The 27,112-nt window shown below is 38.7% G+C and overlaps 1 protein-coding gene across 3 annotated transcripts; it reads left to right on the top strand.

Moving 5' to 3' along the window:
* The first annotated feature begins 1,036 nt into the window (after positions 1 to 1,036).
* SPDL1 (spindle apparatus coiled-coil protein 1) lies at positions 1,037 to 23,828 on the top strand. Of its 3 annotated transcripts, none has more exons than XM_080673216.1 (12): positions 1,037 to 1,080; positions 5,783 to 5,964; positions 8,438 to 8,614; positions 11,379 to 11,573; positions 12,657 to 12,806; positions 12,903 to 13,001; positions 13,080 to 13,190; positions 15,114 to 15,254; positions 17,044 to 17,147; positions 17,697 to 17,884; positions 20,994 to 21,324; positions 23,256 to 23,828. In XM_080673216.1, exons 2-12 carry the CDS (start codon positions 5,806 to 5,808, stop codon positions 23,401 to 23,403), a joined length of 1,803 nt encoding a protein of 600 aa, XP_080529342.1. In that variant the 5' UTR covers positions 1,037 to 1,080; positions 5,783 to 5,805; the 3' UTR covers positions 23,404 to 23,828. The 3 variants fall into 3 exon arrangements, with proteins under 3 accessions (XP_080529342.1, XP_080529340.1, XP_080529341.1); XM_080673214.1 differs by having other exon boundaries at positions 1,040 to 1,197; XM_080673215.1 differs by lacking the exon at positions 1,037 to 1,080 and adding an exon at positions 1,398 to 1,469.
* The last annotated feature ends 3,284 nt before the right edge of the window (positions 23,829 to 27,112 follow it).

The raw sequence follows: 27,112 nt of genomic DNA, 5'->3' as shown, positions 1-27,112 counted from the left end.
GTGGTAGTGGCTGTACTCCATCCAGACAGTTCCTAAAAATGACCTTAATTCTGATACAGTAGCTTGTATGACTTTGCTAATTACCCCTTGAATGCACTTGATCAGTCAGCCCACATCAATCCTTTATGGTCTGGCCTAGCTCAATCAGAAACAGAAGTCTGCAAAGAAATCTGAGAAGAGGAAAGCAAGGGGGGTGAGGCATCCCAAGACCTAAGCAATCAACTGTCAAATGTCCAAATGGGCTCAAAAACCCGTGATCCATGGAGCAGCTGCTAGGACTCAGAAGTGCTCATTAAATGTTGGCTATTAGTATTTCTGATTAATTTTTTGAATAATGAATAGGCATCAGATTTACAAAACATAAATCCATCCTTTCAACACTCACGCAAGTGCTTGGACCCTAGCAGCCTACTGCATTAGTTCAAATTCTGATTCTACCGCTGGGCCATGACACTTCCCTTCTTGGGGCTTTGTTTTCCTCTGTAGACTAAGAGAGGATAATAACACGTACCTCACAAGGCGTAATTTAGACAATCCGTGTAAACTATAGCCCCGTATGGGCACATGGGGAAGGCTCAAGTATTAACGCCATTAGAATAGCCATCAGTCTGTCCTACGGAGATGCTGTGATTCTGTCCTACGATGCTTTTAGGCAGGCTCTGCCACACAGATTTAGAATCCTGGGACCTTAGGACCAGAAGGAAGGGCCCTCAGAGCACATGCGGCCCATCCGCTGGCCGGGTTCATGAGGCCAGGCCCGCACGCCTCAGAATTGCCCACGGCTTCACGGTCCAGCGGCACTGTCTCTCCAGAACGTACTGCCTTTAAAAAACAAAACAAAACAAAAAACACAGCAACGAGAAGCTGCCCCCTGGTGGACACTCAGGAAACCAATTCTGAGCAAAGTTGAGGAGACGGAACCACTTCCTCAACGCCTACTCCGAGCTCTCTGCTCTCGCTAGCACCTGCGCAGTCGCAGCAAGTGGGCGGAGCTGACGTGCAGCTTGGGCTGAACTTCTCGTGAGAAGTGCGTGTTCTCGCGGGAACTGCATTCAAAAAGCCTTGGCGCTTACCCGGAAGGTAGGTGTGCGCGTCGGCTGAAGTTTCTGTGGCGAGTAGAGTTACCCGCAGGAACCTGGGCGCAGTGAACTCACCGCGAGCCGCCGCCGGCAGCAGCGGGGGAAAGGAGTGCTAGAGGTAGGGGCAAAGGGCCTGGAGGGAAGTGCGTGTGGAGAGGAGTGGTGGGGAGCAGCGCTGAAGGGCTCCCGCGGGGAAGAGAGGCCCCTAGGAAACCCGGGGCCTGGATCTCAGCCCTGGGGCGTTAGCCGGAACAGCTTCTCCCGCGGAACCCTGAGTTCTTGCACACGGGGTTCCGAGTCGGTTTCAGTTTTCCGTTGGGCCGCCTCGCCGTTCCCCGGGGATGCTGCATGAACTTGGAAGGCCTGGGTGGCCGCCTGGGCCTCCAAAAGGTAACAGACACTAGACCTGCGCTGTCCAGTATGAGAAATGCTATAAATGTGAAATATACAGTGGATTTCGAAGACTATACAACAGTCATATTTCCTTAATAAGTTTTATGATTACATGTTGAAATGATATTTGGGATGCACTGGGTTAAGGAAAATATTCAAATGAATTTCAGAGATACTTACCTTTTTTAATGTGTCTGCTTGACAATTAAAAATCACATATGTGGCTTGCTTTATATTTCTGTTGGACAGCGCTGCCCCAGACAGCGGCGTGTCTAATTCTCCCCTACCTGCTTTTCACAGCCATTGGCTGATTCAATCTCCTCAAAAACCCTGTTAGGTCGATGTTATTGTGCTTATTTTATGGATGACAAAACCAGACATTAAATAAGATGTTCTGGTTCATGCAGCCAGTGATTTGTGAATGTGGGGAAAGAACTCGGCAACCGGATTCCCAGAACTTCCAATCTCCTAAATGCTTTGTGCAGGCCATGCTTCCGAGAGGCAGAACAGAGGAGCGGTCAGGAGCTGGGTCCAGCTGTGGAGCGACCCTCCTTCCCATCTCACTTAACCACTTACTAGCTGATAACCTTTGGGCAAGTTACTTAACCTTTCTGTGCCTCAGTTTGCACATGTGTAAAGGGGGGAAATACCTCATTTCATGGGGTTGTCGAGTGGATTAAATAAGATAAAGTATGCAAAGCACCAAGAACAATATCTGGCACACATTAGCTGTAGTTGTTATTCAACCCTGGCTACCTCTCTTTGCAGATGGATGTTTAACTTGTACGCGTCCACCAGACTTCTACTGAAAACTCACTTCCTCAGGAAAATCTCTCTTGTCCTGATCCCCGCCCACGCTACCCCACTGCCCAGATTGGGACAGTTCCCCTGTGTTATAGGCTCAGATAGTACCGTACAGCTCTCCCTGTTGCACTTAATCTCAGTTTTAACTTTACAGTTGAGTTATTTGATTTAATGCCTTTCTACTCAGAGACTGTAAGATGCAAAAAGATAGGGCTATTGTCTAGTTTTGGGTCACCATTGTGTTCTCAACAATAGCTCAGTACTTGACATATAATAGGAATTCCAGCAAATCCTTTGAATGAACGAGAGCTAATATTTCGGCTTCCGTGGACATTGCTAGCTAGCTCATTTTTCTTTGGTAAATTTTAACCCAGGACTATCAAGAGAATTAAATGAGATAATGATTTGAAGCATTGTGCCTGGCAAATGGTAAATCCTCAATAATTATACATATTTTAACAGTGCAACAGTTAGCAGCTGGCCCCATCATGTACAGGCTTCGGAAAGGGCTTGCATTTCAGAGCAGTAACTGCCAGCCCTGAGTAATGTAGGATATTTTTCTTCTCTTCTAAACCCCTATATCTCCTCTTTTATCTTCATTCTTAAAGACCTTGTTTCCTAATTCACAGATCAACTGTAGTAGTTAGAAGGGCACTTATGCAGACTCCCACCATTATATTTACATATTTATCAATGTCTGTAACTATAGACATTGCTTTCCCATACTTTAGATGAAATATTCATGCTTCTGTCTAAAATCAATTCCTATACATTAGACCTCATCCTCTTTATTCATCACTTCAGCAGTCCTCCAGGTCTTCTATATTATAACTTTTTCTTCTCTTCTGGATCTATCAAATAGCATAGAAGCATACTGTTAAATTTTTCTTAAAACTTTTGTCTTTAAAATAAAGTACGTTTGCTTTTGCTTTCCCTCCAGCCCCTACCACATTTATCTGTTCTCCTTTGCAGCAAAACTGTACATACTGTCGCCCTAGCCGGTTTGGCTCAGTGGATGGAGCGTCGGCCTGCGGACTGAGGGGTCCCGGGTTCGGTTCCGGTCAAGGGCATGTGCCTTGGTTGCGGGCACATCCCCAGTGGGGGGTGTGCAGGAGGCAGCTGATCGATGTCTCTCTCTCGTCGATGTTTCTAACTCTCTATCCTTCTCCCTTCCTCTCTGTAAAAAATCAATAAAATATATTAAAAAAAAAACAAAAAAAAAAAACTGTACATACTGTCATCTGTTCTCCTACCATTCTTTCTCCAACTCATTCCAGTCAGGCTTTTGCCCCATCTATCAAAACTGCTCTTAAGGTCATGATGACCTCTGTGAATTCAAATCCATTGGCCAGTTCTCATATCTCCCCTTATTTGACTTAGCATTTGCTAGAATTGGTCACATGTACCTCCTTAATACACTTTTGTTTATTGGCTTCCAGGACAACACATGCTCTTGGTTTTATTCTTTCTCATCGGTCATACCTGAACATACTTTTCTGTCTTCTTTCCTGTCTCTTACCAGGGCTTATTCCTTGTCCCTCTTTTCTTCAAATTATGCTCATACTCTGGTGATATCAAGGTTCAAGGATTTATGCTAATAACTCCCAATTTATGTCTTCAGCCCAGATCCCTCTTCTACTCATGTAGCCAACTGCTTACTTGACATATTTCATGTCTAACACTTAAGTCCCTGATTTTCTTTCCAAAACAATATTTACTCACAGTTTTCAATGCATCAACTGATGGCAAATCTATTTTACTAGGTGCTCAGGCCAGAAGCCTTGGAGGCATTTTTGACTTTTCTCTTTTTCCCCACATCCCACATTTCATTTATCAGAAAATCATGTTGGCTTTACCTTCAAAATATATGCAGAATTTGACCATTTCTCACTTCCTATGCAGTTACCCTGGTGTGAGCAGTCATCTCACCTGGTCTTTCTGTATCCAACTTGCTCCCCTCCAAACTGTTCAACATAGCAGCCAAATGACCCTTTTAAATATATCAGATCTCTATTCCAGGGTTTTCAATGACTCCCCATTTCACCCAGAGTAGAAACCCAGTCCTTACAATGGCCTGATTCTACCTGTTTTTCTGCTATTTAGTCTTCTAATTCAAACTCTATCTTGTTCATTCTTTGGGCTTCCTTCTGTCTTAGATGCTGTCCCTCTGCCTGGACCATTCTTTTTCTAAATAGGTACGCTGGTAATTCTCGGCAAGGGCGCTTTGCTCAGAAGTCACCTGAGGGCCTCCTCCCACTCCAATACTTACTTTAAATTTCATCCTAGTAACAACACGTCCGCCTCTTGTAAATTCCCTTATTGTGTTTTTTCCCCATTCCTACTTTCTAATTATTATGTTCTAATAATTAATTCTAATTAATTATACTATGAAGGCAGATATAATATGATATATTGTCTTCTCCCACTGGAAAGTAAGCTTCATGAAAGAAGAGCTTTTTTTTTGTCCATTTGACCTCCAATGTATCTGAAGTGTCCAGAATGGAGCCCAGCATATAAGGGATTTAAGCAATATTTGACTACATTGACTGGAGAGATCAGGGAACACCTTAATAATGACATGTTGCTCTCTGAAGGCAGCTGGATTTGAGTCTGGCCTAAGAGGCTGACCCCAATTTGGAAAGGATGTTAAGTAATGTTGAGTTAAAGTGGAATGTTTCTATATATATTTAAGTCTTTGCTTGAAAATCTAAAATGACAGCAATGCTCTTTAATTACGCTGAACATGGTTCCTGTTTGCATGCCCTCTTACAAATAACTAGGAAGATACTAGTGAATCTGTTTTCAGTAAAGCATATTTAATGGCAAATATGATTTGTGCAGGAAGTTAACACTGTTGTGAAAAATTGTGAGCATGATATTCTTAAAATGCCTTTTCATGTTTATTAGAGTAGTTTATTTTTTTCATTCTTCTCTTACCTTGATTACCTGTATAAAGATATAATTATGAGACCCACCTTTTCTTAGCATTTAAGGAAACTTAGCACACAACAACTAAATAGTTTCCTGATACTGCAATTCTTAGAAGCAAAATTAAATATATTCACCATTTTTTGCTCTGTTTGATTCGGTTTCAAATCAGGTAATAAAATCTTGAGACATTCTTAGAACAAGACCGTAAATATGACCACTTAAGTCAGGAAGAGCCAAGCTAATGTGGCTCAGTGATTGAGCTTTGACCTTTGAACCAGGAGGTCATGGTTCGATCCCTGGTCACATGCCTGGGTTGTAGACTCAATCCCCAGTGTGGGGCGTACAGGAGGTAGCCCATTGAAGATTCTATCAATGATGTTTCTCTCCCTCTCTTTCTCTCCCTTCCTCTCTGAAATCAATAAAAATATAATTTTTTTTAAAGTCAGGAAGAAAATATTTAATACTATGATTTTATATGGCAGTGGTATTGAAATATATATGTAACTATATTTTTAAATTTTTATTATATGGAGTTTTTGTTTAAGCTTAACTACTTTTATTTTCTCTATTTACAGTAGCCTAAAAACAGGAAAAAATTATGGAGGCAGATATAATCGCAGATCTTCGACGCAAGCTCAAAGAGGCTGAAGAAGAGCGACTAAAAGCTGCACAATATGGTTTACAACTAGTGGAGAGCCAAAATGAATTGCAGGCACAATTAGATAAATGTCGTAATGAAATGATGACCATAACTGAGGTAGGACTCTAGACTTCTCTGTTTATAAAGGTGTACTTAGCTATTGAAAATTTGTGCTGTCTAGCGATTATTGTAAATATTATTATTTTTATTCCTTTCTAAAGATTTTAGATCTAGTTTCCACCCACCCCCATCCCAGTAAAGAGGAATGAACTAAATGAATTCCTGATGTTCTTTCTGACCCAGGGTGTTCTGACTTTGGAAAATTAAGTTATGATTGCTCTCTTCACCACATATTAGATTTTAGATTTTGTTTTGTCTGTATTCTTTGTAGGTGGCCTCACTTGTTTCATAGCTTTAGGTAACATCTAAATGCTCTAGGACACTACACCAAGTCCTTAGTTCTCCACTCCAGGGGTCCTCAAACTTTTTAAACAGGGGGCCAGTTCACTGTCCCTCAGACCGTTGGAGGGCCGGACTATAGTTTTTAAAAAAAACTATGAACGAATTCCTATGCTCACTGCGGGCCCGGGACGCGTCGGCTGCTAAGCAGGACAGGCAGCGGCACCCGGCGGGCCGGATAAATGTCCTCGGCGGGCCGTATGTGGCCCGTGGGCCGTAGTTTGAGGACCCCTGGCTGTGTACTCAATTGCCTGCTAATGGGCATCTCAAACTTAATATAAACAGAAGAGTTGGTTTTTCTTGCAATTTTCTTTAACTTATTCAGTAAATGTAATAACATTCATCTAGTTGCCTGAGCCAGAAATCTAGTAGTTTTACTCAATATTTTTTGTCCCTTCTTTCTCATATGTAATCTATTAGTAAGCTCCAGAAACTGGACCTACAACACACTTATTTATACTATTGCCATTCTAGTCCAGACCACCATCCTCTCTCCCTAGATTATTACACTAGCCTTGCAGCCAGGTTGCCTGATTCTCTCATTTCTGTTCATACTATTCATTCTTTACTTAGCAGCCAATTGGTCATTGGAGAATATACAAAAGATCATGTGACAGCCCCGCTACAAACATACACTGGCTTCCAATTATATTTATAACAGAATCTGAGCTCCTTACCTGGGTTTGCAGATCCCTGTGTGATCTAAGCCCTGCCAACCTTTGACCTTATCTCAAACTACTTTCCCTTGTTCTTAACTGTAGTAGTCCTGCCTTATGGACTGTACACGAGCTGTTGCCTCCATCTGAGCTGTTCATACCCTACTTGCGTAGATTGAGTTCTTAGCCTCTGGTTTCTGTAAGATATCACCTCAGTAGAGATGCTTTTCTCTGATTCTAGAGGGTGTCCCCCCAAATGCATACACACACTTGAATACTTAAAAAGGCAGTGTTTATTAAAATACATTGTTTTAAAAATTGAGCTATCCGATGTTAAAATGTATAGACATTTTTTTGGGACAACCTGTATATTGTAAAGCTTCCATCATTCACTCTCTTAATTCTATGTAGTGCTAAAATTATCTCCAGAGTAAAAGCACCATGAGAGAGGACATCTTGTCTATCTTGTTCACTAGTGTGTCTCCAGTGTCTGGAACACATTTATTAAAAAAGGAATAAATCAGGTTTATTTAGTATATGCTCGGTAAACTGGTCTCAAATTTTAAATGTAGCAGGTAAAAATAACTAATGGCAACTCTTGTTTTTTAATTTTCTCTTTTTATTTAGTCTAATTTTATTTTATCTTATTAAAGAATACTTTTATTGATTTTTAGAGAGAGAGGAAGGGAGAGGGAGGGAGAAACATTGATGTGAGAGTGAAACATTGATCAGCTGCCTCCTGCATGCCCCCTACCAGGTGTGGAACCCGCCACCCAGTATGTGCCTTAATGGGGAATCAAACTGGCAACCTTTCAGTGCACAGGATGACACCCAACCAACTGAGCCACACCAGCCAGAACTTTTTTATCTTATTTTTTAAAGCTTGTTGAAGGAGTTTGAATTGATGGCCCTTTTATCTTTAAGCTTTCTTGTCAGTAAGCAAAAGTCCTATTAAATACTCCTTTCATCTCAACACTGTGTTCATTCAAGGAGTCATATGTGAACATTCCTTAGATAACTACATTCTAAAAGTAACAGCTGACTTAGTATTTCATTTTACCCCTAGTCCACTGTTTCTTCATTCTCTTCAGAGCTACAGGTAGAGCATATCATTACCAAACCAAGTAATTCTCACAAGGAAAACTTAAGTGGTATTAAAATATTTTTTTTCCTAGCAGAGATTACTTAACAGACTGATGTGCCATGGTATACTTTTTACTTCCTTGACAAGGTTTCAAAGCAATTACCATATCCCTAGAATGTACTTGAATATAATCTCAAAATACTCCTTAGGGGGTTTTTAATTTTTTAAGATTGATTAGCTACAAAGATATTCCAGATTTAACATGTGGTTGTTACTTAGAAAGCAGCAAATGTATAAAGCAGGAATGAAACAGTTGAAGGTGAGAACTGCTTATATGTGATGGCTTTAAGTTATTTTTATGCAATTGAATTGTTATTGAATCTGCTTTCAGAATTATGAGCAAGAAAAATATACTCTTCAGAGAGAAGTTGAGCTCAAGAGTCGAATGTTAGAAAGTTTGAGTTCTGAATGTGAAGCTATTAAACAAGATCAAAAAATACACCTGGAGAAATTAGAAGAACAACGGAGCAGAACCCATGGACAGGAAATGAATGAACTAAAAAATAAGGTTTGAATATCTATGTATTTCAGAACAAAAATGTTCCATGCTTATGCAGCAATCTGTAAACTTTAGGTGATGAAGATTTTCCTTAGTACCATCTATGCAAAATAGCTGAGATCAAGAAGAGCCCTATCTTAATATGAGGCATGGGAACACTGAGAAACAAGAGTTTACCTAAGGAACTTGTATAAATAACATTCTATTAGTTAAATACAATTATTTAATTTTTGTAGCTGGATATTTGTTATAGAGTTTTGGTTTAGTGACCAGCATGGCCCTTTTTGATTATAGTGGACTAGAAGCCTGGTGCACAAATTCGTGCATGGGTGGGTTCCGGCTGGCCTGCCCCGATGGGGGCCGATCGGGTCGGACTGGCAGGGAGGTGGGGGGCGGGGGCGATCAGGTGCAGGGCCAGCCAGGGGGAGGGGCCACGTGAGGTTGCGGGGTCTGATCAGGGACCCAATCAGGCCAGTTGGCCGCCGCAGTATGTGTCATAGCGACCGGTCGTTCTGGTTGTTCCGTTCTGGTTGCTTGACTTTTATATGTATAGATAGTATGGCAGCCCTCTTCCAGAAAGATTTGTCCTCTAGTTTTCACTACAATTAGTGATACACTCTGTAATTCCACAACAGTTTATTATAAATGTATGTACATCAGAATTGATACTTTATAGTTTCTTTATTGAAGATAAACTAACACATGATTCAGTTTTTATGACAACTTCATAAGGGAGGTACCATTATTACCTCCATATAACAGTTGAGAAAACCATTGTTTAAGCCTACAAAGTAAGTTGGACAAAATTACAGAGCTAGAAATTATCGGTCAAGATTTGAACTGAAGCTGATTCCTAAGCTGTGTTGCTGCACTTAGTGTAACGGCATGTAATACTGGCTCCATTTCAAGCATAAATATAGAGTAAATGGTTCTTCAGTGAGTGTCCATTCCCTTTGGACACCCCATCTACACAGGCCCTCAGGTTACTTGTAAAGAATCCAGAACTTTTATGATGCTCCTCTTTGTATAGTCCATATTTTTCAAAATCCTCTCCAGTAAAACTTGTGTGACTTTTGTCCTTATTTCTCAGAAGTCTGTTTTCTAATTTTCAGTGTTTCATGTGGCATCTTTTAAAATTTTTCTGTATCTGTGTACTATCTATACTATTACTTAATTTCTCATTAAATTGCCTTTTTAAGTATTTTCTCATTTTAAAGTAATATCAGTAAAATGGCATGTTTTAACTGGTAATATTTTTTTTCTAATATGCAATACAAACATAACTATTAAAATATTCTTTTGTGTAATACTTAAAATCATCTCACATACCAGTCTGGCAAATAGTAATCCAGCTTGTCTGGAACTAATCTTGGTTAAGACACCAGTGACTGATAATGGTGCTTCTTCCCCCTCGCCCCCAGTATTGTTTTCATTTTAGCAGTATTTTTCATTATCTGCCCTAAACAAAAAGTAATTTAGAAAATATCCAGAGATTGAGGCAAGGCCAATTGTAGAGATGTCTTTTTGGTGGAGCAAATACTAAATCGGTCAAAAAATATTTTCAGTCTTACTGAAGTTCTCAAATCACTTGCCATAATTTGGAGCTTTATTTGTGATCTTTCACTTCCCATATTTAACCTATCAACAAGTTCTAAGAGTTTGACTTACAAAGCATCCATGTATACCACTGCCACTCTAGTTCAGATCACCATCATCTCTCTCCTAATTACTATGGTATCCTGCTGCGTCTATCACTGCTGCTTATACCATTCATTCTTCACACAGCACCAATGGTATCAGGAATCCAGACCTACCCTGATTACTTATATGGACTTATTTGTATGTTTATAAAACAAGGCATGTCACTATCTTTTTTTAAAAATATATTTTATTGATTTTTCACAGAGAGGAAGGGAGAGGGACAGAGAGCTAGAAACATCGATGAGAGAGAAACATCAATCAGCTGCCCCCTGCACACCCCCCACTGGGGATGCGCCCGCAACCAAGGCACATGCCCCTGACCGGAATCGAACCTGGGACCCCTGAGTCCGCAGGCCAACGCTCCATACACTGAGCCAAACCGGTCAGGGCTTAAAAGATGCCTAACTTTGGCCAAATATGAAGCCCCAACAGTCTCATCATGCAGTAAGTTTGAGTCAGTCAGTGATGTTTTTCAGAAAGATGGCTATGTTTTCACATAAATCATTTAGTTGAAATTTTTATTTTACATTATGAAAGTAGAAAAGGGAAAACAAATCTAGCTAAGAGGCTCTGATTTTTTAAATAGAAAATATTTTTAAAATGTATTAGGATATATTCTAAGAATGTTGAAACCCTATTGACGATAATTCAATATAGATGATAATCATAACCCTGAACAACAAGTAAAAGCTTTTTATTGATAACAGAACCCTTTAGTGAATGCTAGGCATGGTGCTACAGTTTTACCCATGCGATCTCAGTTTAGAGTTGTGATGGTAGTACAATCATTTACCAGTTTTACATATGAGGAATGAAACTGACACAAGTTAAACCTAGACCTGACCCTAACGCTTCACCCTTCTTCTATAAGTGTTCCCTGTAAAGCTATGTATTCTTAGTGTTCCAAGATTTAGAACTATGTGATATTTTAGAAAGTTATTAAATAGTTCTGTTTAGGTCAACTATCTTCCAAAGTAGTTATCCTGAGGTACAAGGACAGTTTGTACTGCAGTTGTACTGATGATCTTCATTTACCTTTTGAGATTGTTTTTTATTTTTTTTTTAACTTCAGTTAGAGAAACTAAAAGCAGAATTGGATGAAGCTAGGCTTAGTGAAAAGCAGCTGAAGCACAAAGTAGATCATCAGAAGGAACTCCTCTCTTGTAAATCAGAGGAAATGCGGGTAATGTCTGAACGTGTGCATGAAAGCATGTCTTCAGAGGTGCTGGCTCTTCAAATTGAACTGACGGAAATGGAAAGTATGAAGGTAATTTTTATGGCACATGTGTTCTCGGAATTTCGTCCCCTTTTTTGCATATGTTTTACATGTTTTTGTAATAATCCTTATGAGCTAGTTTTTGTTTTTTTTAAATATATTTTATTGATATTTTACAGAGAGGAAGGGAGAGGGATAGAGAGCCAGAAACATTGATGAGAGAGAAACACCGATCAGCTGCCTCCTGCACACCTCCCACTGGGGCTGTGCCCGCAACCCAGGTACATGCCCTTGACCGGAATCGAACCCGGGACCCCTCAGTCCGCAGGCCGACGCTCTATCCACTGAGCCAAACCGGTTTCGGCATTATAAGCTAGTTTTAAGGCTGAATTATTTTTTGGCCTAACTTTTTTTTTTTTAATATATTTTAATATTTTATTGATTTTTTTTTTTTTACAGAGAGGAAGGGAAAGGGTTAGAGAGTTAAAGACATCGATGAGAGAGAAACATTGTTCAACTGCCTCCTGCACACCCCCTACTGGGGATGTGCCCACAACCAAGGTACATGCCCTTGACTGGAATCGAACCTGGGACCTTTCAGTCCACAGGCCAACGCTCTATCCACTGAGCCAAACCAGTCAGGGCTGGCCTAACTTTTATCTAAAGTGTTTTACAGAGTTTTTTTGGAGATTAGTTCACTCATAATAAAGCTTTAAATTACGTGATTATGTAAGGCAGACTTTATCGTTAGATTAATGAAACCTCTGGAATAATTTAGAGACATTTACTCTGATCCTAGTTTGTATCATTTATAAAAACAAAACAAAAAACCCAATATAAAATGCTGGTCCAGTGCAAGTTAATATGCATATGAACGTAGTTATTTTCATTGCAGGCTAAGGATAATTAAAAATTAAAGCCTTAAATTCATAGGAAAGAAAGATAGATAGTCTCTAGAGCCTTTTTTTCTTCCTTGCTGAAAAATTTAGTAATTTTTATTTCATTATGCACATTATAAAACCTTTAACTAGTTCTTTAGTTTTAGGTGTGAATCGTTGCTGATAGATGAACCTGAGCAGCTGCTAAATAAAAGATTATTCAAGAGTTTCCTCTTTTTCAATTCCTGTTGAATAGACCACCCTCAAAGAAGAAGTGAATGAACTGCAGTACAGACTAGAACAACTAGAACTTCTTAATTCTAATCTAATGCGCCAGGTCGACCGGCTTACAGACGAAAAAGAGGAGCGAGAGAAAGAAGCGGTTTCTTGTTATAATGCCTTAGAGGTATTATGATTGCAGTAATATCTTTTCAAATTCATAATAAATTGTTTTCTTGCTAATCTAATCGCTATTAGCTAAGTTGTTTTCTTTTTAATTTAGAAAGCTCGTGTAGCAAATCAAGATCTTCAAGTGCAATTAGACCAAGCACTCCAGCAAGCCCTGGACCCCAGTAGTAAAGGCAACTCTTTGTTTGCAGAGGTACTTAACAAAGATTCCATTGATTAAATTGGCATTTCACTTAATACAAGCATAATTAAACATGTTAATATTTTCTAGGTGGAAGATCGAAGGGCAGCAATGGAACGAAGGTTTATCAGCATGAAAGTCAAGTATCAGTCACTAATGAAGCAAAATGCATTTAATAGAGAACAGATGCAAAGAATGAAGGTATGGAATTATCACCATCAAAGGTTTACTAAATCTTTTTTGTATCAGCTTTACATGTACAGATACATCAAAGAAAGCCTCTTTTCCTTCAATGAGTGTACTTACAACAGTTATTTCTAGAACTACATGCTTTTAGAAAATCAGTATTTTTAAATTGAGCAAAAGATCCATCTATATTTTTTAAAATCCTATAGTAAAGATTTAGTTGTAGTATATTTAGTACCCAATGTTTGTTTGATTTTTTAATAGTTACTCACTAGCCTTACCAGAGAGGTATAAATCTTTCTTTGTGGATTGGAAAAGGAAGAATTACATGTTTTTATTTCTTGCTGTTGGTTTGGTGTCTTTTTTAGCATAGTCCTGAGTTTTCTACTTAAACTAAAAGTAGTTCTCTCATCCTTTAGTTCTCCCCCAAAAGCTTATATAGAGGGTAAAATTTGAATTGCCTTTCCTTACAATTCCTCAAGTCAAGTGTTTAGGCCCTTTTAATTTTAAGGGTTTGTTAGTCATCATATTAGGCAAATAAGTGGTAACAGAAAAACATGTAGAAGTTGGAAAGATTTCAGTGTTATACCAGTCTTAGAGTCCCGATCCCTGATCTGTATGTCTAACTCTGCTAAGGTAGTAATTCAAAGACTGGAAGGCTTCCTGCCTTTTGTTTAGGATAATGAGATCTACCAAAGAAATAGGGAGGTCCGTGATTAATCCTTGGTGTTTGAAGAATTTGGGATTAAATCCTCATTCTGTCACTTGCTAGCTGTGTGACCTTGGACAAGTATTTTTACTTTTCAGAGCATCAGTAATCTAATCTGTACAATAGAGATAATAGAATCTGCCTCCTACAATTGTCCTGGAGTTAAATGTAAGCACAGAAAAATTCTTGCATGGGGCTTGGCAAATAAGGAAGTGCTACTTAATAAACAATAGCCATGGCTTTTATTTCTAAGACTTTTGACTGCTGCCTGGTTTACTGAGGCTCTCCACTTAGTGGGAATGACTTCTTTGTAAATTTTCTCACATTTGCTCTTTGTTTTTCTTTCAATATTTATTGAGCTCCTACTATTAACCACCTAACATTCCAATGATATCCCAAACTATCTTGAGATGCCACTAGCAGTCTAGATCTTCTTAGGCTAAGTGCATCTAGCCTCCAGTCTGAAGCAGGAACAAAAAGTGGATCCTTTAAAATGTTAGAAGTCATCTTTCTCTCTTTCTTGTAACTATTCCTGCTCCCTCATATCATTGCTTACTTTACTCAAAATTGTATTTAAATTAATTGGCACTTTTCAGAACTTCAGAAATATATGAAGGGAGAAAGAAATGTTAGGTATAGATTTTAGCTAATTTCCTTTCAATTGCTATGCAACTTTAGGTTTAGGTGAGGTCATAATTAGGTAAGTTAATTCTGATTTTAAAAAATAAATTTATATTTATATTGAATATTTCCTTAATATCCTTAGATTGCCTTTTACCCTTTGCTTTCCATCCTTGTGCTTTCTGAATCTCACATTTATGAATGTAAGTAGCTTAATAATTTCTCCCACTTTATAATATTGAAGTTAATTAAAATTTTTGAGAAACCCCATGAGACCCTAATGAGAGTGCAGCCTTTGTCCAGGCTATTTACCAGTTAGGTGGTGTGCTTCCAGAACACAGCTATGCAGTTCAATTATGTCTCACAGAAGTACAAATAATTGTTATGGACTTCGGATATCATTCATAAGTAGTCAAAATAAGTAACTAAATTTACTGGTGTAAATGTTTCCAAGTTATTAGATTATTAGACTAGAAATAGCTAATTAATTTACGAAATGCGTTCAAAGTAATATAGTACAAAATATGAATTATACAAAAAATACAGTTATCAGAATCTTCTGCCTCACTCAGTTTAATGGGGGGGGGGGGCGGTAAATTTTTTTCCAGTTGCAAATTGCCACATTGTTACAAATGAAAGGCTCTCAAACAGAATTTGAGCAGCAGGAACGGTTGTTTGCCATGTTGGAGCAAAAGAATGGTGAAATTAAACATCTCTTAAGTGAAATTAGAAATCTGGAGAAATTTAAGGTACGTGTAACACCTTTTTAAAATGCAGCTAAAATTTTGGATTGAATAATTAATACTTTTCTTTGTACTTGAATAGGTTTCTTTGTTATATAATTAACATATAGTTGCAGTTGAGATTGATCAGTATTTAATTTTTTTCTTCTAGTTTCTTTTTGCTTTTCACTGGTTTTGACTGTTCTTCTTTTAGTAGAGTCAGAGTAACTAACCTTCCTCATATAGTTATTATGTGTGAGTTATAACTTAAAGTGCCCATATCTTTAGTGTATAATTCAATGAGTTTTAACATGTCTCTTTCATTTATCAGCATTAGACGTACAAATAGTCTTGAGCTTCAGAGAAATGGAATCGTTTATTATATCTCTCTTGTTCAACTCAACGTTCTGTCAGTTGAGATTTGTTCCTCATGTTATCAGTAATTAATTATTTTTCAGTGCTGTCCAGCTCCATTTTTTAAAATGTTTTTATTGATTTTAGAGAAAGAAAGGGAGAGCAGTAGAGAGATAGAAACATCTACTGGCTGACTCCTGCATGCCCCCTACTTGGGGATCAAGCCCACAACCTGGGAATGTACCCTGACCAGGAATCAAACCAGTGACCTCTTGGTGCCTGGGTACATGCTCAACCACTAATCCACACTGTCTGGGCCAGCTCAGTATTTTCTTGGCTACTCTTGCACGATTGTTTTCTTTATGAACATCTTGTGTAGCTTCAAAAAAACTTTGTTGGTATTTTTTATTAGAATTACATTAAATTTATAAATTAACTGTGAGAGTATATCTATCTTCTCACTAACTGAATAACTAATTAAAGTTTATAAATGGCAGATTTTAAAAATGTTAACCTCTTGGGCATTTTAAATTGTAGTCAGTAGTGTATTATGAAATTTTAAGTGTACGTAACCTTTTTTTCTCTCTTATAAGAACTGTTGACTACAATTGTGGTTAAATTTGCAGTATATCAATTGTGAGGCTTATGTGGGCCACCAGCAGGCTTAGCACTATACTTTGAAAATTATGGCTTTAACCAGGAGGTTTTAGCCTGCAATCTTTAAAATTGTTCACAAGTTTTTAAGCAGTATTATATGTTTTTACCCTAGGAAATCTTTTTTTTTTTTTAACATATATTTTATTGATTTTTTACAGAGAGGAAGGGAGAGGGATAGAGAGTTAGAAACATTGATGAGAGAGAAACATCGATCAACTGCCTCCTGCACACTCCCTACTGGGTATGTGCCCGCAACCAAGGTACATGCCCTTGACCAGAATCAAACCTGAGACCTTTTGAGTCTGCAGGCCGACGCTCTGTCCACTGAGCCAAACTGGTTGGGGCTACTCTAGAGAAATCTTGCAGGGTTTCCATCAGAATCTCATAAGAGTGGGCACCAAAATTAACTTTAAGGATATCCACTCTTTTTAAAATTTTTCTACTTTATGGCTTTGTCATAAAATCCAGAATTAAACTCAGAAGTATTTATTTCTTCTACTTTAAAAGGAGAGGGAAATCAGAGGATGCAGGTATGGTTAGGAGCCTTAGCTTTGGGGACAGATCTGGGTTCAGATTCTTCTCAGTTTACTTGCCTGTGGCATTTTAAACCAGTTCTCTTATGTGTATGAGAGGGATGTTCATTCATGCATCTAGTTCAGAAGGTAAGTGCGTTGAGTGGATAGTGCTTGTTAGCACAGTGCCTGCTATGGGATAAGCATTCAATAAATGGTAGCTGATATTATTAATAAACATTTTGCTAACCTAATTTGTTATTTTAATTAATAAGAATTGTTGCTTTATTTAGAGTTTATATGAAAGTATGGAATCTAAGCCTTCAGACAACTCTGGTACTCTGAAAGATACTACCTATTACACGGATTTACTTCAGATAAAGCTTGACAACTCAAAGTAAGTGTTGGTTGGATCGAAAGATGGAGACTCTTAACTTGTTTATAATAAGTAGTATTAGTGACTACATATTTTTGTTTTAATATTGCCAAAAAAAATTCCAAAAAGGTTAAGTAACAAAAATATCTCTGGGCATTAAGCAAGATTTAGTTAAGATTTAATTAGTGCTGATTATTGAAGAAAAAAATACTTTTAATGAATAGTTAAATATTTTTATTTCTTTGTAAAGTTTAGCTTTTTAGATTGGTAAGTGAAAATAACTTAGAAAATATTCTTATAATCTAAATTTTTCAAGAATGAATATCATATAATTTTAAATTTAAAGGAATTTATTCACACATGAATAAATGTGAAAAGAACATTTCCCCTCTTTGTTCATTTTCTTTAGAGAAAGTGTGGGGTTTTTATTTTATTTAAAAGTGCCATTGTTAAAGCTTAATATATTTTTTTACTAAGTTCTAATATATAATAAAGATTTGCACTAACAACTACACTTATTTATATTATGTAATTTTAATATTCCTTGGTTCCCCTTTTTTATTGATATAGCAAAGAAAATGAAAGCACTAAAGGGGAATTGTCCATACAACGAATGAATGCATTATTTGAGAGTCAGCGGGCTCTGGATATTGAACGAAAACTTTTTGCCAATGAAAGATGCCTCCAGTTTTCCCAGAGTGAAAATATGAAACTGAGAGCTAAAATAGATGAGTTAAAACTAAAGTATGAACCTGAAGGTATGTATGTATGTCTTATAAATTTTGTCTTTTAATCATGAGAAGCTCTACAGCTCATTTTTATACAAATCCCATTACAAAAGAATTGTATTTATGGTAAAGCATTTACTGCTACAAAATGTGTAGGAAAATTCAAAGAGAACTGGATACTAGGTATGCATGAATATAATAGTTATTTTTGGGTATCTGTATAGGAGAACCTTGACATTTGAGACTTTCACTTAAGATTGCAGCATCTAATGTAATGCCAAAGAGTTCAATTTTGTTGAGGCAACTGATGTTTGGGAGCTATGTCAGTTAAAGCTGTTTATAGAAAACCTAAAATGATGGAGACTTAAACAGGATAGGTAGTTACTCCTTCCCCTCATAAAAATCTGGAGGAGGCATTCCAGGACTGGCCAGAGTCAGGATCTAGACTTCATTTGCATTGTTTGTCAATATGCATCTTGAACACAATTTAGTCATGGCCTCATCTGCCTACAAGTAAAGCTGAGAAATGCAGTCTTTTTCTCAGGGTCCATGTTCCCAACGAAATCTTGGGGATTCTGTTATTAAGGAAGAATAGTAGAACCAAATATTAGAAGACAACTAGCAAGTATAATCACTCAGATAGAAAATACCCATTTATATAATAAAGAGAGTGATTTTACTATACCTAAATCCTACATAATAAAAGCCAAATATGCTGTGTCTGGTCGACCGGTCAGGTGTTCAACCAATCAAAGTGTAATATGCTAATGATATTCTCAGGCCACTCAACCACTTGCTATGACGTGCACTGGCCACCAGGGGACAGATGCTCTGACCGGTAGGTTAGCTTGCTGCTGGGATCCAGCCGATTGGGACTGAGTGAGACAGGCTGGACACACCCTGGAGCCCTCCTGCAGTCCCTCCCCAGCTGGCCAACGACCCCGATCGTGCACTGGTGGGGTCCCTCAGCCTGACCTGTACCCTTTTACAATCTGGGACCCCTTGGGGGATGTCGGAGAGCTGGTTTCAGCCCAATCCCACAGGCCAGGCTGAGGGGCCCCACTGATGCACGAATTCATGCAATGGGCCTCTAGTCCTATATTATAAAAGGCTAATATGCAAATAGACCGAATAGTGGAACAACCCTAACAACCAGTCGCTATGACGTGCGCTGACCACCAGGGGGCATGTGCGGAACATGGAGGGTGTTGGCTGCAGCTGGATGGTGGAGCAGGTGAGCGGGGGTGCCAGACCAAGGCGGGCACCAGTCACTGTCATTATGGCGAGCCTAGGTGGTTACTGAAAATTCTTTGCTCCTGCATGCCGCAGTCCCGCCCAGCACTCACACCTGCTGCTGGCACTGGCCCCGCTTGCACCTGCTGCCAGCGCCAGAGCCGCTGCTCACACCCACTGCCTGTGCCTGGCGCCGATCCCGATCGCTCGGTGCCATCAGTGGGTGCAAGCAGCGGCTGCCGGCCCTGATTGCCCTTCAGGGCTTCTCCACCTCCCCATGCTCCTGGGGTGTGATTGGGCAGCAGCCACCGCTCATACCCGCTGCTGGTGCCAGCCCCACTCACACCGCTGCTGGCGCCAGCCCCAATCACTCTGCACCATCAGCGGTTGCGAGCAGGGCCGGCACTGTCAGCGTGTGGGAGTGGTGGCGGTGGGAGCGGGGCTGCCGGCAGATGGGACCAGGGGCCACAGTGGGAGGGTCCGGGCGGGGGCGCGGAGGATGGGCTGAGACCTGCCCCTGTGCCTACTGTGGCCTCGCAGCCCACAGTTTCTTTCAAGGAGCACTAATTTGCGCACTGGGACTCTAGTTAAGATATAAAAGGCTAAAAGTAAATAAGTCTAAGAATGTGATGGTTCTTATACAAAGAAAGTGTTGTTACTTGTTTTAGGTTATAGATTTTCAGCAGTTTTTGCGCCTACACTGTTCACATGCGTAACACTATTTTCATTACTGTTTCGATGACCGGAGTTATTCTCAACGATAATGGGAAAGCTGTCAGCAGTAGTAAGGTGTTTTAGTTAAAAAGGCTTCTCTTTCCCTAATTCTCATAGGCTCTCCTGATTAAGAATTAATCCATTTTCAATTTCAAAGGTTGCTGAACAGAATGAACATAGCAAAGAGACTTGAGGCAGTATAGTGAACCTAGATGATGTGGATTTTAAAGGAGCAGTGAAAGAGAAAGGGGAAATAATCCTATATAATAAAGAGCTAATATGCAAATGGTCGTCGCGCCCTCATGCCTTAACGGCTCAGACACTAAACCCTGGGGAGAGAGGAAAGGGGACCAGCCAGGCACAAATGAGCTTGCGAGAGAGGTATGGGGACCAGCCAGACTGCCCATCCTGTGGTCCAGCGACGGGGACTATGGCCTGGGAGAGGGTCAAGCCTCCCATCCCGTGGTCCAGGGCACCAGTGACTGTGACTGGATGTGGAGCTGCATAGGGAATGGAGTGGTGTTATGATAAGCAATGGGGCTAGAAGGGCATTGTAGTAGTCTGCAGTGAGACATAATAATATGGTTTGAACTATGGAGGTATCCATGGTGGAAGTACTCAGGTTTTGAATATATTTTGTAGGGGAGGCTAATAGGCACAAGTTATCATATTCAGACATTTTGACCTGTTTTTGTGTTTTGTTTTCACTTCATCCTTACAAAACACAATATTGAATCAGGTGGGTACTTTTAATTCCCATTTTAAAGATAAAGAAAATCTCAGAGAGGTTAAATACTTGCCCAAGGTTATCCACCTGCAGAGTGCTTTGTATACTTGGATTTGGACCTGGATTCCTTGACTCTTAGCCATGGAATCCTTCCTCACCTTCACACTGTGATCTTATGAAGCCCCACACAACCTTTACCACAATACCAGAAAAGAACATTGAAGTGTTCATTCCTAGAGACAGATATATTGAGTTCCTGAAGAAAGTGACAGGCAAATAACTTTTAAAAGACAAAATTAATGGAGTCCATGAAAAAGAAAGATAAAAGACAGAAACAAAATATTTATTAAGGAAATTAGTGGGTTTTAAAAGAATGGGGAAAGGAAAACTATATAACTCTACCTCTTTATGTGGATTGTGTCTTTGATTTATTAACTGGATGTACTTTTAATGATTTATTCTCAGAGAAAATTGAAGTGCCTGTACTCAAAAAGAGGCGTGAGGTACTGCCTGTGGATATAACCACCCCTAACAACGTATGTTCTAACAGTGCTGTCGGGGTAGAAGTTTCTAGATCACCATCTCAGAAAGAGGAGGCACAGTCCTGTACTAGCAACTTAGAAGTTAACAACTTACAGTTGGGAAAGACAGTTTCTGTAAACATACCAGGAGTCACTCTCTCTCCTCACAAAAACCTGACCGTGAATATTCAGCCAACGGAGGAAAAGAAATGTGTGAAACTTGTAGAAGTTCCAGCCATAAGTGAAAGAAGTGGAATCTCCCCTGACTCTCACAGGTCAGTGTCCTCTCTTATTCAAGGCAACCAGCACTTCTCTCCACCTCTTCTCTATGACTGCATGAACTGTGCTGTTTCTTCATCTATTTTCTTAGTGTTACATGCAGTATAATTTCTTCTGTCTACTTTCAACATTTTTAAAACGTTAAGAAAGACTAAATGATTGCAAGGGGAAAGCACTTCTGAATAAGGAAATTATATTTTAAAGTTACACTTTTCTGTTTCATGAAACAATTATCACAGTTGAATACCTCTAAACATTTTGTTGGTTTGGATAAGTGTACGGTTATTGTTTTCCTGGTTCAATAGGAACCAGGCCAGGCTGGTGTTGCTCAGTGGTTGAGCATCGACTTACAAACCAGGAGGTCATGGTTCAATTCCCGGTCACAGCACATGCCCAAGTTGCTGGTTCCATCCCCAGGAGCGGGCATGCAGGAGCTGCTGATTCTCTCTCATCATTAATGTTTCTATATCTCCCTCTCCCTTCCTCTCTGAATTCAATAAAAGTCCTTTATAATAAGAGACTAATATGCAAATTGTCCCCTCGGGAGTTTGACTGACCGGGAGTTCAACCACTTGCTATGATGTGCGCTGACCACCAGGGGGTGGCAGGGAACGAAGGAAGGCCCCGGCTGGCAGCCCGAAGGCCCTGATCAGCCCTGATCGCCAGTAGCTGGGGGACGGAAGGCCCCGGTTGGCATCCGGAAGGCCCCGGTTGGCATCCGGAAGGCCCCGATCAGTCCTGATCGCCGGCCAGGCCTAGGGACCCTACCCATGCATGAATTTCTTGCACCGGGCCTCTAGTATATTAAAAGAAAAGGAAAAAAAAAAAAAGAATGGTGATTAAAGAAAAATCAACTTACCTCCTAAAATGGCTTTCTAATGGTCTAAGAAATTTCAGCCTTTTGGAAAACTTCGATAAAATTTTTTATGGCTTTTTAAGTGATTTATCCTAAGCCTTTAAGTATGGGCTTTGATACCTGTTTTGACATTTTTAAATATCAAAAGTAATTTCATTTTTAAAAAATACATATTTTTATTCATTTCAGAGAGGAAGGGAGAGGGAGAGAGAGATAGAAACGTCAGTGATGAGAGAGAATCATTGATCAGCTGTCTCCTACATGTCCCTTGCTGGGGATCAAGCCTGCAACCTGGGCATGTGCCCTTCACGAGAATCAAACCTGGGACCCTTCAGTCCGCAGGCTGACACTCTATTCATTGAGCCAAACCAGCCAGGGCAAAAGTAAGTTCATTTTTGTTTTATATCAAAACTTCAAAGCCTCTAGTTTCTGCCTATTTGATTTTGTGACTAAAATAGAAAATGTCTAGACATGTATAACTATAGAAACTCATGTTTTAAGAGCCTTAGCCTTAAAAAAAATATTAAAGTAACAGAGGTCAAAAGGTAAGAAAGTAAGTGGAAGAGAAATATCTCGTCATTGTTTATTTTTTTCTTAAATTATTATTCTGCTAGTTGAGACTCAATTTGATTTCTTTTATGAGACAAATACACATCTATTTATGCAGCCCAGGATCTCATGTTATTTTTACCTTATGCATTTTGCTTTTTGTATATTATGTTAACATTAAACTAGTGCTACAGCATTGTAAACTTTTCACTAGGTGTGCTTATTATGATAGGCACCCTCATTATATTCTAGTTCTTTAATTTAGGCTTTGCCATGACTTTTTATCAACCTTAAAGATATTTCTTTAAACATTTAAAAAAGTGAGTCTATTGACATAAAATATTCTTTTAGAGAGTCAGTGACTTAGTTTTCTTAATGGTATTAGAGTCAACTATAATGTTTTTCCTTATATAAATCAAAAAATCACCATACTTACTAGAGGCCCATTATACTAGAGAATGCTCTCTTCTTTCTTTTTGTTAACCACACTTGAATTCAGAGTGGGTGCTTTAATGCCTGTAGGTTAGCTGCTGAATCAAAGCTTCAAACAGAAGTTAAAGAAGAAAAAGAAACTGCAAGAAAATTGGAAAAGAAAACTTGTAAGAAATCACACCCTGTTTTATACGTGTCCTCTAAAGCAACTCCAGAGACTCAGTGCGCTCAGCAGTAAAGACTGATCTTTAATAAGAGTAAAGTAACACTTGCCCAAAAGGTTGCTATGGAGGTGAATTAAGATTGTCCTCATCTGAAGTATACCACCTTGTAGGTTATTTTTTTCTACTCACTGTGCCAGGACCTGGCATGTTCATACTGTTTTGACCAAATGTTCTAAATTTGGTTGTTATTCTAACCAGGAGAGTTCTTTAAGTGATGGTCCTTCATGGAGCTTCTGTGTGAATAAACTACTAAATGAAGGAAGGTGTTGTTATAAATCTATTTGTTGCATTGTATATGGATTTTTAAGTGATATTAACACGTACCATCAGAGCCATATATTATATTGTAACTGGATTTTGTCAGTGTTTAAAGTACCTATGTTCATCTTTGTATTTTTGACTAAACTTTCTAAATAAAGATTTTTTTCTTTTAAATGATTATAGACTGGTCTATAACTTAATTTCATATATACTATAGGTGAGTGTATTACTCTTTCAGTGATTTTTAACCTTTTTCATCTCATGACACACATACTAGTAGTCTAATTACTAAAATTCTGTGGCACACCAAAAAATATATTTTTTGCTGATCTAACAAAAAGGGGGGAGTATAATTTTGATTCATGCACATCAGATAGTTATTGTTGTGTTGACTGTTGTCATTTTTTTATTTGACAATCTAAGGGAAGAGGTCAGTGCCCCTGACTAAATGTATTGCATGTTTTATAAAGTTTTGCAGCACACCAGTGTTTCTGCTGTGGCATACCAATTAAAAATTGCTGGTCTATACTGTATAGAAAGAGGCAGAGAGATTTATTTTAAGGAATTGGCTTACATGCATATGGAGGCTGGCAAGTCCAAAATCAGCAGTCCAAAAGGTGCCAGGGTGGAGACCCACGGAAGAGCCAATGTCACAGTTTGTTTGAAAACTGTCTGCTAGAGAATTCTACAACGGGGGGGTCAGTCTTTGTTCTATCTCGGGTTTCAACTAATCACATGCATAGGCTCACACACGTTATGAGGGGAAATCTGCTTTACTCAAAGTCCACAGATTTAAATGTTATTCTCACCTAGAAACACTCTCACAGAAACATCCAGAATAATGCTTAACCACATATAGCCCAACCAAGGTGACATACAATTAACTATCACAGTAGGTTAGTTAGATAAGTCTATTGAAATGTATTCAGTAAAAGGAAATTGCCTCTTCTAAATAAATAATAAACTTAATTTGTTGCAAAAAGCATACCCTCAGGAAATTAGATATTGCACATTAAATAACATCTCTTTCCAAAAGAAGTAGCTGAAGGCACTAGAAAACTATTTTAACCTGAGAAAAATAATAGCTTATTCATTGAATTCTACATCATAGAATATAGATCAATTTCTTCCAACATTGAGTTTTTACTATGAGCTATGTGTTAGGAGTGCAAAAATAATCCTTCATAGCTCTCAGTGTAGTAGACCCACATAGATGAGTAATGGTAGTAGTGGTATTACTAGTATGAACAGTTATGTCTAACATTTGAATCAACCTAATGTGCCAAGCACTGTTTCAAGCCCTTTCATGTATTGCCACATTTAATCTCATCTCTGTGATTTGGATATTATATTTAACTTATTCTCATTTTAGAGATGAGGAAACCAAGGCCTCAAAGTGGTTAAGTTACCTGTCCAACGGCACAGGTGTTAGTGAGTGGTGAAAAAGTTAAAAGAGTGGTAGAAGTTGTAATAGAATATCCAATGTGCTAAAGGAACTGAGACGGAAACAAGAAACTGCCTGGTGGCTTTTTACTTTTTTTTTTTTTTAATGTTTAAGCTTAGATTCCTTCAGAGGTTTCCCAAGGCATGGAGAGAATAGCATTCCAGCAACAACTACAGTCAGCAACAACAAACTTTGGTGAGGGGAGAAATCTGATTTCTAGGGTTGGCACATGATAATACTCAAGAGTGTCCAATTTTCAACAACTATGACAAGGCAAGAAACAAAGTATGATCCAAAAATAAGAAAAAGTAAACTGCGCCAGACATTGGACTTACTAGACAAAAACTTTAAATCAAAACAATTTTAAATATGCTTAAAGAGCCAATGACATAAGAACAATGGCAAATAGAGACTACCAATAAAGAGAAAAGGTTAAAGGAACCAGATTGGAACTGTGGAGTTGAAGAGTACAATAACAAATGAGAAGCTCACATTCAACAGCAGATTTGAAAAGTAAATAGAATAAGTAAAATTAAAATATTGGCCAATTGAGATCATTCTGACTGAAGAACAGAAAGAAAAGGAAGAAAAATGAATAGAGCCTAAGAGATCTATGAGGCACTATCAAGCATGGCAATGAATATAAACCTAAAACTGTTCTAACAAAAAAGGCTCTTTCTGTAGTTTGAAAAGTGAGGGGGGAAGCAAAAGAGAAATGAGGGGCCTTGTAAGACTAATCACATTATCAGAGGACTCAGAAATCACCACCACTGACACTACTTATTAAAGACTGTACTTCACTATGATGACAGAAGGGGGCACCCTTTGACTAGGAACCTTGTAAAAACACCCCAAAATTTACATGACAGGCAAAAACAGACAAAGCTTTTATAAGAAGGAAACAAAAAATAAGACCACCTTGTGAACTGATGACCCCACCAGCACCACTCAGCCCTCCCCTCCCAAAAGCCATATGAAGGTGAAGCAAAGTATAATTTTCTTGTAGATTCTAGAACACTCAATGCTATTGAATTTTTAAATTGAGAAAAATCCTCAAAAACTCACACACACACACACACACACACACACACACACACCAAAAAAAAAAAAAAAAAAATCAAGCACTTACGGAGGCTAGAGAATTAATCTGACATCAGACTTCCCCAGAACAGTATTCAGAAGAAGGCATTAATCATACAGACTTTAAAAGAACTTTAAGGAAAAAAATTGTAAATCTTGGATTTTATTTGCATTGAAGTTACTCTTTAGGCATTAATGCTATAGGAAAACCTTTTAAAAATGACAAGAAGGATTTTTTTGTACCCATGAACCTCCTTGAGTGATCTCAAGAGTAATCATCTCAACAAGAGATGACTGGGAAAACTTTTGAAGAACTGAACAAAGAAATATATTGTGGATAATTGGAACCAGATTTCTCACTGTTGGAGAAGGAAGTTCAGCTAAATGAAGGGAGCCTTGCCAATGTGGCTCAGTGGTTGAGCATCGACCTATGAACCAGGAGGTCATGGCTCGATACCCAATCAGGGCATATGCCCAGGTTGCAGGCTTGATCCCTGATCGTGCAGGTGGCAGCCAATCAATGATTCTCTCTTACCGTTGATGTTTCTATCTCTCCCTCTCTCTTCATCACTGAAATCAATATATATGTATTTAAACCAACTAAATGAGGGTGAAGGCTAAATGAATGAAAAGGGGTAAAAATGACTACTGTGGTGTTGGATTCCATATGAACTCGGTTTTTGAGAGATAAGAGTTTTAAAAATTATATATATAATATATATACATATATATATATACATACAAATATGTGCACAGATATATAGACACATTTACACACACACACACACACACACACACACTCTCTTCCTAGCTCTATCTGCTGATCCTTAGAAAATGGCATCTCAATAGCAATGAGCTCATTCAACACATCTAGCACCCAGATCTTAGTTTCATAATGTCATTCTCTACTAAGTGAACCATTTCTTTGAAAGATGGCT

The sequence above is a fragment of the Plecotus auritus genome, assembly GCF_963455305.1.
Source record: "Plecotus auritus genome assembly, chromosome: 6".
NCBI classification, from domain to species: domain Eukaryota; kingdom Metazoa; phylum Chordata; class Mammalia; order Chiroptera; family Vespertilionidae; genus Plecotus; species Plecotus auritus.
The sequence above is the reverse complement of the archived record's forward strand: the minus strand, read 5'-3'. Positions and strand labels throughout refer to the sequence as shown.